The sequence below is a fragment of the Cylas formicarius genome, unplaced genomic scaffold (genome assembly GCF_029955315.1).
Source record: "Cylas formicarius isolate icCylForm1 unplaced genomic scaffold, icCylForm1.1 PGA_scaffold_7__23_contigs__length_41026272, whole genome shotgun sequence".
In the NCBI taxonomy this organism is placed as follows: Eukaryota; Metazoa; Arthropoda; class Insecta; order Coleoptera; family Brentidae; genus Cylas; species Cylas formicarius.
Window position 1 is genome coordinate 35803668 of NW_026844352.1, and position 18339 is coordinate 35822006.

Consider the following 18339-nt stretch of genomic DNA (forward strand, 5'->3'; position numbering starts at 1 on the left):
TGGCGGAGAGCCTTGAAGACATCGATAATTATAATTTCCTCATTTTTGAAACTGCAGTTTTACTAATCCGTTTCTCAGCCAATTCGGAATCACTAGCCATTTTGAAGAAAGAACTTTGTCAACAATTGCCGGAAAGTAACTGTAATTATATTTTTAAACACTAAGGTAGGTCCACTATCTGACCGTCTACCTGCGGGAATCCTGGACACTTATAAGTCCAGTACTTCACCTATGGAATACGACTAATACCACTAAGTTTTATAATCCCAATAATTAAGAAGCGTTTATAGTCCGCGTTATATACTCGTCCAGTTCACCGCGCGAAATAGGCAAATAGCAAGAAATTAGAGAAACTTATTTTCTTGCGCCTAATCTCCAACCCAGAATCGTAAAAAAAAATCATCGAAAAGACGAAACCGTGGGAAGTCTTGACAACCCAGAATTCGATTTGGAATCGGTCCAACAAAAAAATCGTTTTTCCGCGGTCTCCCCGGCGACATTCAACCTTCAACGGACGACTTACTATCCCAAATATTTCCGTTAATTACCCTGGCAGCGAGAATAACAGCAAACGGATCGCGCGTTTCCATGGGAATCTACAGCCGCCTATAAAAACTAGCATCCACGACACAGACACACGCGGGAGAAAAAACCGCTATCAAGTTCTGCGCTCTCTGTGCCGCTGCCCCCGCAACGTAGACCACCAACGCTACACCGCGTCACGTGACGCACAGTCGCAGTCTCTACCGATCCCGGAGAGTCGGCCGAGAATCAGTTTCACCCTTGGCCAGGATGTTTAGTATTGGTTAAATCGTCTACGCGCTTGGTTCGTGACGTTCCTTCGTCGCCTAAAACAATGTGCACATAAGTCAAATCCGCGTTGAAGTCGTAGCCGGCGTCCTCTGCTTCTTTGTACGAAGGCAGGTCAATATCCACGACGACGCGACGACCGGTTCAGAAGCGACCGCCGGTTTTAAAGATGCTTTTCGCAAAATTAAAACCATACGAAGAATCATATTCACCGGTGCTTGATACGTCGTCTGATCTACTGTAAGCGACGATTTGGCGCGTGAAAATGGCACGGAATCACTTGTTCGGTGCCGTGATTGTACTCACGTGCGTCGCATGTTATTATAACAGTTGTTACTGTGATTTCGTTTTCGACGACATTAGTGCGATCAAAGAGAACAGAGATTTGAGACCCCACACGCCAGCCGTTAACTTGTTCTTTAACGATTTTTGGGGTACTCCGATGCACAAGGTAAGCAGACGGATCCTTAAGAAAAGTGCACCTTGTAAATAAAACAAATTATAGAAAAATGAACTGTGAATACCCGATGGGATAACGGTAGTTGTTTCCTCCAATCACGAAACCCATTTAATATACTGTAAGACTTTCGAATATCAAAATTAAAGGTTTAAGGGGTTTCCCAGCAGAAATCGAGTTTAATTATCTATTTAGCACCAAGCTTTGCGCCTTATGGCGAGTTTTGCAAGAGAATTTTTATCACAATTTATTACTTAAGATGTAAAATTTAAATCGTTTTGCCCGAAGAGCGATTTTGTTTTCAACTTCAACTGCTGCCAATACCCAAGATACATTTTTTGGATTTTAGTTTGATGACTGAGAGTTTCAACTTTATATTTTTTTCCCATGTAATAATATTTCATTTACAAAATTGTGGCGGTTAATTGCGCAGTTAAATGTCTAATAATAATTACTTAATGCAAAATGAAAAAAAAATATGCCAATTTTGAGTCCTTACCATATATAATCGGTTTCCAAAGTTTCTATTTATGCGGGAAAAATATATCTGTGATATTAATTTTTTTCCCGATAATTTTTCAATACTCCGCAATTTTTTGGTCTATTTAAAAAACGTCTGTAGACGCAGATTTAAATTTTCATCTTTATAAGCGTCCGGAAAATCTACTTGAACATGTGTTTCTGGTTCCACGCGCCTCAGATGTGAAATGACACACGATAATCTCGTCCTCGCCGGTAAATGTTAATTAGTTGTATACGCTAAAAGCTTCAGCAGGATTATTGTAGTTTATGAAAGAAGTTAAAATGAGTTCTGCAGCATCAGCTTGCTTTAGCTGTTTTGCTGAAAATAAAAAATGGATTCGTGGATGTAGAACAACCAAAGCTTCAACAATTATACTATATTCAACTAAACAAAGAGACACTTAAGTAATAAAGAGCTTTGTAAAAGTGTCCAACTCACACATATGGGTGGACTTGTGAAGCAATTTTGTTGTATAGGGATATGATTTTTCGAAAAACTGAATTGAAGTCATTAAAATAGGCAGTGAAAATATTTTTTGTTATTACTTGATATCCAATGATTTTGGTGGTTTATGGATATATGGACGGATATCCTTTACAGTAAGTGGCGTCTTTGTTGCGCCAATTTTGTTAAAAGCATGTTGGGTGAAGAAAACTGCACCAATAAACTACGTTATCAGTGTTGTCCAAACTTTGATTTTTATTAAAAGAATCAACAACTGAATTTAAAAAAAATGTATATATGTTTTTTTTTTATAGCAATTACAAAATGTTTTACAGGCACTGTAAACAATATAGTACAATATCCAAACTAAGTAAGTTCTTTTCTTTCATCTGTAAATTGTCGTTCTCGAATACGTCTCGTGTATTTAGTTGGTGGTTTGTGAAAGTGGAAAATAACGCATTAGGTGAAAACATTTAAATGGCTTTAGTTCTACATGAAAACAACAGATTCAAATAAATCAAATAAACAAAGAGGCAGTTATATGTGCAACAATAACATTTGAACATAGACGAGCACTTCTTTACGAAAGTATTTATACTTCGGGAGAAGCAGTTTGTGACCTAATTTCTTCATGTAGATCACAATATGACTGCGAGGTAAAATCTTTTGTGACAGATAACACAAATGTGGCCGTCATGAGAAAAACTTTGGAGGAAAAGATGGACTTAAAAGTTATAACGTATATTTTGAACTCTTCAGAGCAAAGACTAACAAATACCAGACGTCAAAAAATATGTAGTTCAAATTGTTAAGTAGTTTCGCGATAACTATCTGGTTAGAGCAATATTGAGTCCAATAGTAGGCAACGCTTTAGTCCTTCCAAGTGATGTGCTATGGAATAGCATTGTTGATTGTTTAAAGTTGTACGTCACTCAATGGGGTATATTATTAAAAATCGGTGAATAAAACGAAAATCAAATTGATTCTACCATTTACCAAAATGTATTAAATATTGGGCTTAAACATGCAGTTACTCTTCATATTTTTCAGAGAAAAAACGCTCCTTTGTCAGAGTTGAGAAATACAAAAAAATCAGGATCGATATAATCAGGCACTTACACCCGAAGAAAAGAACCTGGCTTTAGAAACAATTAAACTAAACACTGGACTTTTGCCATTAGTGATAAAGTTGAATGCCCGCAGTTACTCATTTAAAGAAATATTTTTTCGGATAAAACAATTAAAAACGTAAATGGAATACAGTAGTGGTCATCACAAAAGGATGAACCAGAAATTGCGAAACAGCTACCAACAATAAAATAGTTCCTGTGTTCAACTGCTTCCTCGGCGTCAGTAGAATGAACTTTCAGCGCTTCTGGTTATATATAGTCAGATATAAGGAACAGTAACATTTTTCTTCAAACTATACAACGAAAATTCAGAAGCATGAAGTGTATATTATTATGTTATTTTTCTAAAGAGTTGCGTTGTACTTTTTATTTGTGTTAATATTTTCACGTTGTGCTTGTTGGGTTGGTCTCAATAAAAAATATTTAAAAAAATAAGAGTTTAAGATCAGCCCAACCTTGTTCGTTATCGCTTTGCTTGCATCGATAAGAATATAAAAGATATGAAGACCAAGCGAACAACTTTTATGTAGTCGCGAGAGGTTACTCGATATATCGTTGATAGTCTGTAACTGTCTGTAACTAGTCTTCATTGCCAAAAGCCCAAAAATAATTATTCAACCCTATTTTACCTTACCTCAGATTAATATTTCCAACTCACTTAAAATAGGCAATATCGATGGGTAAACCGCCAACGTTTTGTACAGCAAATTATACAATATCGAATCACTGCACATATTTCGCATTAGATTACATTGAATTCTGATTTTGTATTTTTTTGTATTTTGTAGTAATGCGAATAATAACTAATAGTAGAGTTCTCCAAAATATATACCGTTTTTACAACCTTTTATGGTTTTTACTTCGGAATGTGTTAAAGATGCGCTTGTTGTAAAGCGGAAGGGACTATTCTTTTCAGCACGTGTACCACAAGCCAGGGCAAACCAGGGCCGTATTTAAGATGTTAGCCGACAAGAACTGTGCCGTGCGGACTGTTGTATTTTAAGAGTAGGATTTAAAAGTAAGAATGGATTTTTCACTGCATGGACTAATAATAATCAAGGAATCTCACCGATGAAACTCTACACAAATCCGGCAGCTTTCAGTATTTGTATGCACGAAGTACCGAGTTTTGGAACGTCATTGTAGAATTCCGAATCTTCATAAAACCTTCATAAAAATTTACCAAAGTTAAATACCGCCTGATTTGGTTTGCTGTAACTTGCATCTTATAACTTCGGTACGCGGAGACTTAAAAACTCCGGTAATATTTTATAGTCCAGCTACATAAACAAGTAGTACTTTTTGTTTAAGCACATTATTAAACATCAATACAATTAAATACACCCGATTACATAACTCAGTTTGTCATCGATTTTGAATTTTGTCATTTTAAAAGTTGGGTTGCTGCTTTGCTTTCTCGCTCCGCCGTGTCCAGTAAAAAGTACGGCAACCCCAAAATAAGTTCTTGTCGTTGCAGTTATACGACCGCACTGCAACGTCACTTAAAATTATTTACTTCACTCGAGTGTGTGATCCTTTACCGTAGTTTTACGACCACAGACCGATCAAGTTACGCAAAGTCTGTGGGTTGTAAAACGCGACGAGAATATACTAAGTTCGTCTTTTTGAAAAGTTTTTATCCCCCTTTGTCTATAATTACTTCGTCCCTCCGGGCTTTGTTGGAGTATTTTTGATTTTTTTTAGTGCATACAGGCTTCGTATGTAACTAGCAAGGCTGATGGAACTAAAGTGGACGGTGGAACTTATCAGAAGCCTGCAGTATAAAATACTGCACTGCACTGCAGACAATAAAGTTTTGTACGTTATTTTGTTGGTTGGTATTACAACATTTTCGACTTATTTTTTAAGAATAAAGATATTACCTTCTATTTATAATTGGATGTTATAGTATACTCTACTATAAACGAAAAGTCTCATCAATCAAGAATAAAGTTTTGTATTCTCCGAGGTATTCTTTTACTTATCGACCTTCTGCGCTCCATAGTTTGTTATAACGGTGTCCTCCATAAACACTTGTGTATTTCTAATTTTAGTTCTCGTTAGTTTTACTTGGTTAGTTTACTTAGATGGTTTACATCGGTAATGGGTCGGATTATGGTATTTTATAATCCCAAAACCCAACCGATTTGTATTAAAATGAGGTCGAACAAAGTGAAAACAAAATTAATAAAGGAACAGTTTGAAGTAACGTCTAATAGCCCCGCCGACGTTAAGATGTCGTTAATCTTTCAGGACGAGAGTATCCGCCATCATTAACTTAAAGTGTCCTTTATATTATGTCCCCTTTTCTCGGAAAGTAAAATTAAACTGCCGCTTCAGCGGGCGAATCAAAGAATATTAAAAACTTTTATTTAGCTTGTCCCGTTTGTTAAAACGACACGGAGTTTCCCTCGTCGTACTAGAATGAGAAATGAAATCCACACTGCATTAGTCCTGTGTATTATTGGGTCTAGTGTTTTATATTATTATTTTGTGGCGTTGTATTGAAATTTGTTCGCGGATGCGACAATCTAGCCGAGCGCACTGTTATATACGAATGTTAGCCTTTCTCTATTTGCTTTTTCCGCTTTGCCACCTTTTCATCAACTGCAGCGCTTAACCATTCGGAACGCTATAGGTATATAAACAGCCGCAAGTCCCTTCTCATTTGCCGCAGACATACCTAGAACTGGCGTTGTTTTAAAACGCGCCATCGTCGAAGGTTTTTGCTTTATACGCATATACCTTAACTGGGTAGTGTCCAACAATGCAAATGGCAAACTATAGTTAAGAAAGTCTTGTAGGCAGCAGTGACACTTTCAGCAATCTCCATTCCTGCTATGCTATTGAACATAAAATGTTTTATAAAATTATAGATTAAATCACAGAATTCAGTTTGGGGATAAAAATGTGAAGGATTTAAATTTTGTACGTTCTAGATAAATGTAATTGTAGTGGCTCACTATTATGTTGTATGTTTTTATACTGAGTTATTATGTTGATGGTGTCTGTAAGTGATTTCCTCCAACAATACACATTGGATAGGTGTTTATTTGTTTTTTTATTGTCTTGGTTAAGAGAATTGTACATTAGTTATTGTATTTAGTGGATTATTTTATATCGTAAGGGAACAATGTCGAACTATTTTTCGTCGGCAGGTTGTAGAGGAATCCTGTCTTCAGATCGGCACTACGTACTAATGTGATGTATAACTTTTTTTTTGCAATTGCTTCTAATAAAAGTATTTATTATTGTTTTGCTTTATTTCTCGGCGGTCGACTCCTTATATTAAAAATATAGGAAAAACCTGGCCTTCAGCTCCTCGACAATTTCTATTAAATGGTGTATCTATGAATAGCAAGGATTGTGTGCGTGCTAACCGGACTGCCGAAATCACAGTCGAAATAGCGATGTTTGCCAGCTTGCGTGCCCAAACATTTGGGTTAGCCGCACAAAACTTCATAAGGCTAAAACTCCGGGAAACGGGGGAAATAACAACGGATTAGGTCCCATAATTCAAAGCTACTTCAACATATTACATTTATCGCAGCCCGGATACATTATTTGTCCATTTCGTGGACTTCAACCTTCGTCCAGCTCCCTCCATTAAAGGCGAAATTAAACCCGTTTTTTTGGCGCCCTCTTCATTTAATGAAATTAGTAACGAATGTTATGGGACTCATTTAAAAAATGTAGTTGAAACAACTCCTTTATAGGTTAAAATTAAAACACTTGATCAAAACAAACATTGATACACTATAATTTGGAAAGTTTAATCAAAAAATTGCTATTGTTACTCATCCATAGTTGAGAGTGCACAAACCCCAGAAGAATACATTAATCGCTACAGAAGACAACGAAAATGATTAGTCAGTTCAGTAAATTAAATACACTCTGTTTTGTGAAAGTTAGGAATTTTCAATTATTTTGGTTTAATTTTGATTGAGCAAATAGGTGCGACTACTGCTCAGACCATGAACATCTTTTCCATGGTTGATACTACAACGACAATGATAAAAAAACAGTTCTAGCAAGCTTTGTTGTGTATATCTGCAGTAAAACCTGTGTTAACGGGCACCTGGCAAAAGCGGGCACAGCCAAAGAAAACTAAATTTTTATGACCCATCATAAATTTACCTGTGGATATGGGCCGGTCAATAATTATGGAAGTACGTAAAATTCTTTTAGAAATTAAGTGTTTTTGTGAAATTTCACATTAAATGGTAATTACCGCTAATCTTGTGTGTATTGCAAAATGTCGTCTTCAAGTTAGGAGATAGAGTTAGTTTAAAGCTGTAGCAGTTTGAAACGGTTTTCTATGTTATTGGATTTGTTGATAGGAAAAGTTCTGCATTAACCCTGTTGCTAATAAGGAAACGTTTATCATTAAAAGAAAAATTTGAATATAGTCACAGAAAGTATAAAATGTTCATTGAGTTCGTCCAATAGCGAAAATTTCGAAAGTCGGAGGGATTGGCATTGGATCAAGTCGTTTGCAACTGGTTTCGGAAATCAAGAAATAAAACCATTCCAATATCTCGGCCTCTGCTTAAACAAAAAGCACAGGATACAGCAAGCAATTTGAAGATGGAAAATTTCACACTATCAAATGGATAGTTGGAAAGTTTGTGCCGGCGACACGATAGAACTTTTAAAACACTTGTGGTGAGTTCGCAGAGGTTAATTTGGACGACGTAGAGGATTGATATTAATGGAACATTCTCCACAAAATAATCATAACGCAGACGAAACAGGTTTTATTACCCTGCCATGCCGAAAAACGAGAAATATGCGGGGAGGAAGAAACTAAAAAATTTAAAGCAACTCCTGTTTTAAATGAATATCTTGCGAGATTTATTTTACATGTATAACTAATAAACGTATGTATATCAAGTAGTGTTATAGTATCGTATCTCCTACTTGTTGATATGTATACTGATTGTTAAAATAAAGAAAAAATATAAAATAAAATAAATAATGACTTTATTTTTGAGCACTTGAAAATAAATGTAACGGCCATTACTGCTTGGAGGCCGTTATTGACAGGTTTTTTACTGTATGTTTAAGAGCGTTCTTACCGTCACTTTATGTCTCATCGTTCTTTTTAATTTGATGATATATACCGCTGACATATACTTTTGTCTTATTTTTTTAAGCCTAAAATTGCATGACAGGAATGAAAGTCATACTGAAATTAAAAAGGAGATTCAGAGACAATTGCCACGCATATAAATCTTAATTATTTTTACTTATTTAAAAAAGTAAATGCGCAATCGTTTGTGGGTGCGCTGATTCAATATGCCTCAATTAAATGAAGTGTCCAAAATTAATTTAAAAAAAAACGTCAATTAAGCAGTCCGTATTGTTACTATCTATTTTTTTCTTCTTTTACGTAGAATCATGGACTTCCCTGGCGTTTTTTAAATCGCATATGGTTAACAATTACATTATTATTTATGTCGTGCCTGTCGTGAATTGCATGAATGACATGAATTATATTTGATTCAGTTGCCTTTTCCTTTCCTAAATGATCTGCGTGAAAGATGATTCAAAGTATATTTCTATGTAATGAGCAGGGGAGACAGACAGAACTTATCATCTCCGTAAATAGGCTGAAAGTCGTAAGAATACGAGAGGATGAAAATGCACCGCACCATAACAACCAAACCGTACTTTCAACTGCCACGCGAGCGCATAACTTTCGTAAGGGCACTCCGCTAAGGGCGGTTTACTAGCATGAATGTGGAATTGATTCGGTGCAGTCGACAATATAAATTGTTGTTGACGACCGCACTCTAGACTAACAATCGCATCATCCAGGCCCAACCCCGACGTTGGTTTACGACACACAAAGCATCCCCCTCAATTTGAGTTTTCTAATTATGTCACAGTAGTTTAGGCGTCGAGGACCCGAGATACGTATTCCCCGGACTCGTTCGATCCCTGGATTCTATAACGTTTTAATGAACCGTATTGTTTGGTGAAACTTGATCCGATTAGGGTCTGATTCGGTCCATTGCTTCACGGTTATGTTAAAATTGATACAGGTACAAGTTCCGAGAAAATGTTATTTAAATTTTCCCAGTAGCTGGTAGGTATGGTCTGTTCATAGATATAAGAAAGTTACCAATTGCTTTTGAATGGGATTATGCAGGGTGGTCATTAACATACAATGCAACAAGATTATTACTTAAAATTTCGGAATTTAAATTTCAGGTTAAATTGTGGTCCGTAATAGAAAATAATTTTATACCTACCTGAGTTTAATATTCTTTGGTTTGGTATACTACTTAGTCTAAGTTTATTAGTAATCATTCTTATTTCGTGTGTAATACAGCGTGTGTTGAATCGTGTGCGAATTATGCAAAATATGTGCGAGTCTAGTGTATCTCAGGAGATGCTCCCGCCCAAATGTAGAAAACACTATTCTATTGAGACTAAATAAGTTATAAACATTGTTTATTTGACTGTCATTGAACGTGGTGCTAGCAAGCAAGCATCTTTAGAAGAAACGGCCACATGGACGAAAAATTGTGAATAATCCCATTCCAGCGAGGAAAAAAAGAAGCAATGCTGACAATTTCTCGTGTGTAGATGAAAGTGATCAAGATATAATACGGCGTAAAATTTACCAGTTATACGAAGAACGAAGCGTGCCTACATTATATATCTTAATTAGGAGGCTTGAAAAAGATGAAACCCGTGCTAAATGTGGCAGTGTGGAAGTGTATTCAACACATGGGTTTTGGATTTAAAAAAATTGACAAAAGGCAAGTTTTAATGGAATCTTTTAGAATTCGGAAATGGCGACTGGAATATCTAGAAAAAAAATAGGATTTACAGAGAACAACAAAGGCCAATTATTTCGCCACTTATGATACCCCGGAAAAGGGTATCATAAGTGTCGGGGGTTGGGTTGGGTTGACTCAACTGATAAGTGTAAAATAAACGCGCCATCAAAAAGAGGTAAAAGAATAACTATTTTGCATGCTGGCTCTAAAGATGGTTGGATTCCAAATGGACTTTCTCTGTCTGCGAAAAATATTAAATATTCTTTTCTGGATTATCATGAAGACACCACCGCTAGTTCCAAACATTCCTCCTAATAGCTTAATTGTAATGGACAATTCAAGTTATCACAGTAGACAGTTGACCAAAACCCCTTCCTCATGTGACACAAAAGCAACAATCCAAAACTACATGTATAATAACGACATTTATTTTCATGGAGATTATACCAAAAAGTTATTAATTGAGGTTCTACAAAACGATCCTACAAAAGGAATACGTTTGTGATAATTATGTAAAAAATCTAGGGCATACAGTTTTAAGGCTTCCACCTTACCACTGTATATTTAATCCCATTGAACATGTTTGCCACCAACTAAAATCTGCCATTCGTCGAATCAATGTTTTTCCCCGTGTTAACTCCAATGTCCTCAAACTTATAGCAAGCGAAGTTTTTAACATCCATCTACAAAGTTGGGCAAATTCTGTTAAACATATAGAAAAAGCAGAACAATTATATATCCATATTGCAAATAATATAGAACAAATAATTAGAACAGGCGATGATAGCGATAGTGATACTGATATATCATGTGAATAATTTGAAGTAATTTAAGTAGGTAATAAAAATTAATTGTAATTTTATTTTAGATTCAAACATAAATACATACATAAATAAATAAATATTGTTTAGTATATTTCCTAACAAAACCCCAAATAATTAAATTCTAAGCAAAGTACGGACCTGTTCGGCAATATTTCATTCTTACAGCTTGCCCGGGTCTTTCCTTAATTTTAATAAATTTTTAAATATAATAAAAATAATTTTTAATTTTATTTTAGATTTAAACATAAATACATACATAAATAAACAAATAAATATTTTTTTGTATCTTTCCTAACAAAAACCCAAATAATTAAATTCTAAGCAAAGTACGGGCCTGTTCGGATATATTTCATTCTTACAGCTTGCCCGGGTCTTTCCTTAATTCGCATTAGTTAGTCACTTTCTTATATCTATGAACAGACTTTACCGCATAAATTTGCGTAATCGACTCTGATCAGTTTGTTTATACCAAGAGGCTATTTGATTGTGGGCGTGGGTTTAAAACGTATTTTGTGGTCATATTTATTTACCTACAATTTTAACTCCTTAACTCAGGATATTTATGCGTAGGGTTAAAAGGGGAAACTCGGTTTGAATTTAAATATCAGTTTGTTCTTACGGACGTTGCACTGGGGGAGAATTCAAATAATTTCAATTAACTCGACACAGATCTGTGTTACTTAGTTTGCTGATTTCATTATACATATTAGGTTTATAGTATTATGTGAACATATTCTGATCGTAGACTCTAACCAGAAGATTATTATGTCATTTTTGGTTCAAATTTCTTTGTAGCTGTTACCTGTCAGAGAATACATAATTTAAAAAGTGTAAGGTCGTGTTTTGCTTACTCTGAGATAAATTGACTTGGCAAATTCGAATTGCTTAGGTTTTCGAAAAATTCTTATTAAGTAACAGTTTAAAAATTAACACCCTAAAACCGTTTGCATGTATTGTTTTCTCCCTTTCTGCGTTGATCCGGAATAATCTGTCCAAAATTGTTCGCGAAACCCCAACGTCAGTCAAAACGAAGCCAATATCTAAAATAAGCCTTATTAAGTTTTTTCGCTCGAATCAACGTCGATAGTCTTGGCCGCTCTCGAATAAAAATTCCGGAAAGGTATAAAAGAACGGGAAGTTTTCCCTCTAAGAGGGAAAAATCGTAACGTAATTTACTCCGAAATTAACGAGCGATGATTTACTGCGCGTTCTCATTCCCAGGCGTTTTTAAAACCTGCCCGGGCTCGGAAGTGTTTTCTGATGATAAATATTTAAACGCCCGGTGCTGGAGTATTGATTTCACCGAAGATTATTAAGATATTTGTTTAAAAATATTTTCATTTGTCTTAAATTCCGGCAACCGCCCGGTGGAGGAATATTGATTTCCTGGAAGAGTATTAAGTTATTTGTTAAAAAAAATAAGAGGGATTTTTGTCTTTAATTCACCCTCTATTAGAGTGTCCAGTTGGAGCACCTGGAATGAGTTTCACAACCATCCAAAGCATCCGCGATATCGTGAGTAGCAGAAATGACAGCAAACAAATTAATTGACAGATTAGGGAATGGTCCCGCCAAAAAATATTTGGATTTGAACTTGGTTGGACAAAAGAACTGTGTAAGGTTCCTCTAGCAGGTGTGGAATGAGAATGTTTTCATTTTAGTGGACGCAGGATTGCCGCTTGGTTTAATAAATTAGACCAATTTCAATTCTATGTCTTGGAGTTTTCCCTTTACTTAAGAAGTAACTCAAAATTTTTAGGAAAGTCGATTGTGTGATTTTTTATTAAATTTTATAAATTTTTTAATTTTTCCATTACATATTCTTCTCACACTATCCCGCAAAAAATAGGAACAATAAATATTTAAGCATTGATTAACCGTATACGCTGCGGACGGAGCAAGATCAAAGGCGCCGTATCTCTGGTAAAAGCGGAGCGCCGCGAACGCTTCAGTTAGTCGAAAAGAGAAGCCGGAGCGCCCACAAATATCAAGATGCTATTTCATTGTGAGTGGGGATTTAAAACGCATTTTGTGGTTATATTTATTCAACTGCAGTTTTAAATCCTTAAATATTCTAATTTATGAAAGACACTCTGGCCGCATTTTATTACTTATTTTTTATTGTTTTTTATACGTAATTCATTGAAATGCTGTAGATGAATTGTTAATCATTTTTTATAATTGAAAATAGTTATAATTGTTGTATTTTGTGTAAATGGGTTGGAAATAAAATACTATTTATTTTTCCAGTAGAGAAGACTAATAATATAACTATTAAATTTAAATTAACTTAAAATTGTCACATTGACATGGTCTATCTGTTGGAACATTATTTTAAATTGCAACCGTCAAATCAAAACCGGATCAAACGATTCTGCATGCCTCGTTCCTATTTTATTCGTTTTCAATTTAATGATGCAAAAGCCGAAATACATTATTTGAATCGATGCCCCGAATGATCCGACAACTCATAAATTTTTTAAAAGCGTGTATATTTACGTTTATGGATGGCATCGGTCTTTCGAAATATTTTCCCCTCGCACCAAAATAAACCGGACCCTGTAATGTGTGTTCGGCAAACTATTTTATCGATTTTCCGCTCTTTTTTTCTCGAAATTTATTTACTTCGGTGCGTTCGAAAACGCCGCAGCGACGTTCAAATCGGCTATTTAGAATTTAATCTATAATAATTGGGTAAACAATCGAGGCTGTCAAAAGCAAAGCAGTGCAAGTGTGGTTTCCGAAAAAAATCAAAAATCAGGAATAAATCGGGTGCAGGATGATTTCAAACTAAATGCATTTTTAAGGCTGCTTTGTGTCTCGATGATACCTCGTATCATTAAGATAAACACACCTTTTGATAGATGTTTTTTTGATGCCGTTCAATACCGCCGATTTTTCTCGTCTCAGTGATATACCACAATCACTATTTTTCTTGGTACAAAGCCCGTATTAACTTTAGGCGCTATAACTATTTAGCACTTGTGTTACAATAAAATCATAAATAAAAAAAAGTTGAAATGTCGGATTTAGTTAAAGCAAAGGGTCTGAGTTAAATTTATACAGAACAATGGACAAAAGTTTTCATCAATACCTTTAAATGTTAGTTGTCATTAATGTATCTTGTGTTTGTTTTTTTTACTGCACCGTATTAAGAAAATCGGTGGGTATTTGCGACTGATTTAATTTACGCATTTCTTTTCTGGTGTCAAATTTGGACTGGTACTTACCTACAATAAGATGCCTTACGGGTACAAAACTTTTTCCAATTTTACATCATTGAGAAGGGAAAAAATAGTTACAAATATCACTCTTACTTCCTTAGTTGTGGAAATATCCATAAAATTTTCTCATGAAAAAAGTAGTTCGATAAAACCAATGTTATTTTATCTTTGCACAAGATACCCTACGGTACGTACAGTTGTACATTATTTATTCAGACAAAAATTAAATATCCAATAAAAATAAATAAAAATGACTGAAATAAAAACATGTATTTCCCTTTTTTAAATTGTCCAGTGCCCTGTTAGTCTACATTGTCTGGCATATTACATACAAATATGTCCAATATCCATTACTAATATTGATTTTTAATTCTAAACCCCCATGGAATCTCTTAATCCGATTCTGAGACCCACCCGGTTTTTCAAACCGTATTAAGCCCTCAGCTAAGAGTAGTTACTACTAGCATAATCCTTTTTCAGATTGTTGTTCAAATATTTACATATGTAAAGATATATGTGCAACATGGAGCTCGACAGGAGGTGTCAAAATAGCTAAAGATTTGCGTTGGGCTCCATTGCCTTCCTCAAATCTTTGCAAATTGTTTTAAGTAAACAATTTAATTTGAGCCGTCGTCGAGCTAGTTAGTTAATTTTAGCTAATGGTCTCCAAGTGGACGTTGCAATCGGTCACTGCGGCAAACTGTCATCGATACTTACGCCCGATTAAGCTATGAGCTTAACGCACGAAATCATCGTCCCGCCCCTTTGATCGTCGAATTATTTCGAATATGTGTATGTGTGTTGGCTCTTTGTACGCGATTATATTATCAATTTAGTAAATCCCTCAGCGGTTTGGCTACTGCGCACGCTTGGGACACGTTCAGTCAGCTTTTTTCCCGTTTCGAATCCAATAGTGAGCTGGATCAGGCGTTACCAGCAATTACTGCAACGATTCGCCTTTGTACCGCGTATAGAATTAGCTTTTACCGGTGGATGGAACATAAATAGACTAAGAATTCTATAAAGAGCTACCAGATTCACCTCACATATAAATTTAAAATAGTTAGGTAAAAGAGATCGCTTCAATACTGTCAGAATTATGTTGGCTTGTATCTGGCTTGGAAATGCAATGCATGTTATTCCAGAAACTGTTTATTTCTCTTCCTTTCACTATAGAAGTATCAACATTAAATTTAAATATTACAGTTGCTCTTACTTTTTATGAGCAAAAAAATAAAAAACGGAAATTTAATTTTGCAATAATCAGGTGAGTAGCTAGTTAGTACCAATAAAGTTCGCAAATTGTTACAAGCACATTTCTGTCAGTATAGAAAGTGAAGAAAATGAAACCCGAAGAATTGAAACTGTAATTTTTATTGGATATGGAGGCAAAACGAGAACTCAAGAAGAAGTTTGTAATTTCTTCAACGCGAAATACCCAGAAAGACCCATTACAAGATCCAGAGTGAGCAAAATGCAGAGAAATTTTATAGCAACAGGGCATGTAAAAGATCGTCCACTGCCAGGTCGTCCACAAACTAATGAGAATATAAGATTAGATATTTTATTAGAAGTTGAGAATAATCCTCATCGTTCTTCTGGGGTAGCTTTAAATAATGATGTCAGCCAGCGAACAGCTGATGAGGTCACGTTTTGTTTAAATGATACAGTAAATAAAAAAAATTGTAGGTATTGCAGTACAAATACTCCTAGATGAAAGAAAGTCATACAAAAATTCACAAAAAAAAATATCTGGGAGGGATTTGGAAAAACAAATTTGTTGTATCTTATTTCTTCGATCAAAATGTTCCCGATATTTAAAATTTCTACGAAATTACTTAATTCCTGCTCTCGCAGTTACTTTTCCAAATTCAAATCAGTCTGATAGACAGATTTGGTTCTCGACAAGTGCGGGAATATTTACGTACGGTGTTTTACGAATAGTGGATTGGCGGATATGGTCTCCAGATATTGTATTTTTTGCTCTGTGGATATTTAAATTCAGAAGTGTATTAAATCTCTGAGTAAATAAAAAACCGATTTTCTCGTAATACTCTATTTTCACAACTAAGCCGAGATTTTAGAGATATCATGTAATGTTTTGGAAGGGTTTTTAAACCTTATCGCTTATCGCCAAGAAGTTACCCATGTATATTTTCTGTTTACTTCAAATAATCAGCAGGAAAATGAACGTGCGCGAGCATTTTGTCTCAATATCCAACACCTGATTTTTAAATGAATATTTTAGCCGTTTTCTGTGAGTGAGTCAACAATATTATGCAACAAGTGCGGTAAACACCATTTGACTCACGAGTTTATTTGACAGAAACGAAGCTAGTGTTTAATAAAAATTTACCGCACGGGTTGCATAGTATACTTTTTCGACAACCGTTGGTTTTTGAGTAAAATCCCGAAAATGTTCGAAGTGGCTCGGATCGGTGGGACAAGAAACTCACGGGATATATTTAGGTATTTTACAGAAGAGATCCAACAAATGTGGTTCAGCAAGGTGGAGCTCTTCCGCATTGCCATCGAAAATTTTTAAATAATCATTAGCCACAGAAATACGAGGTCTGTCAATTATATTCCCGGAAAAGTGCCCGGACGGTCCGGAATATACATAAATTCTTAAAATTAAGTTATAATCCTTCGCAGTAGTCTCCCTCTAGCTCGATGCACCGGCGCCACCGTTGGATCCACCATTGGAAGCACCCCCTGAAGCCCCCTGAAGATAGGTCCCTCGGCACGTATCGGTTGCCCTTGAGGTAGGACTTCAATTGTGGAAAGAGATGAAAGTCGCAGGGGGCCAGGTCCGGGCTGTGGGGGGGGGGGGGGGGGTGCGGAATGAGGAGTGGGCTGGAGCGTTGTCGTGATGCAGCACCCATCCACGTTCGGCCAATTCCGGCCGTGCACGAAACACACGGGCCTTCAGACGTTTCAAAACTTCAATGTAGAACTTCTCATTGACTGTCTGACCTGCTGGAACGTATTCGTGGTGTACAACTCCATTAATATCGAAGAATGCGATGAGCAAAGATTTCACTTTTGATTTCGACATTCTGGCTTTTGTGGGGCGCTTCCCCCCCTTTTCCACCCACTGCATGCTCTGTCGTTTGGTCTCAGGGTCATACCGGAACACCCAAGACTCGTCTCCGGTAATAACATTTGACATCCAGTCTTCTCCTTCCTCCTCAATTCGAGAAATCATGTCTTCACAGATGGATAAACGAAGCTCTTTCTGCTCAACTGTGAGCACTTTGGGAACCATTTTCGCGCACAACTTGCGCATCCCTAAATCCTCGTGTAGCATCTGTCGAATGGTTTCCTTGTTGATACCCAACTCGTCTTCCAACATTCTGAGGCTTACCCGACGGTCTCCGAGCACGTGAATCGTCCTCCACCGACTCCCTGCCTTCCCTGAACCGCTTAGCCCACTCGTAGACAGCTGTTTTTTTCAGGCAATCATCCTTGTACACGTCGGTTAACTGTTTCATAATTTCCACGGAACTTACACCACGTTTGACCAAAAATTTGATCACTACTCTTTGTTCAGTTTTTTTAGCACACATTTTCGCGACAAGGGGTCCAAACACGCCGATGATCAAAGTACTGTAACACACGAACTGAACAACCGATCGAGACGAAACTTGCACAGACTGACGCAAAAATGATCCTCTTTCGAATGACACAACGCGAACGCCGTAGCATAACGAGAGTCGCAGTGTTGCCACTTTTCCGGGAATCTAATTGACAGACCTTGTATATTGGTAAAGGTGGATTCATTGGATGACCCGCTCGATCATGTGACTTTACACTGCTAGATTTCTTTTTGTCGGAATATGTTAAAAGATCGTGTTTATTACACCAGAAGATATGGAAAATAGGATACTTTTGAACATTTATTGCGCCATAATGATATTTAACAATAAGATAAGTTAATTTTTAGTAATACATCCTCTAGCATCTAACTCAAACTCCTATGCATATATCTTTTACGTCATCCTCGAGCAACGCTAATATCAAAGATAGGTGTTTTTTTAGAAAAGTAAAAATATTAGAAAAACTATTAGGTTTAGGTATGTATTATTATTAATAAAAAAATTAAAGGATTTCAAAAAGAATTACATTTAAAAAAT

The 18339-nt window shown here is 36.0% G+C and overlaps 1 protein-coding gene across 1 annotated transcript in view; it reads left to right on the plus strand.

Moving 5' to 3' along the window:
- Positions 1-779: 779 nt before the first annotated feature.
- Positions 780-18339, plus strand: part of LOC132704421 (protein O-mannosyl-transferase Tmtc3-like) — a 91297-nt gene continuing 73737 nt past the window's right edge. Inside the window, exon 1 of the mRNA XM_060674414.1 lies at positions 780-1261. Coding sequence (XP_060530397.1) covers positions 1076-1261 — 186 coding nt within the window. The 5' untranslated portion in view covers positions 780-1075. The remainder of the gene's footprint in view (positions 1262-18339) is intronic.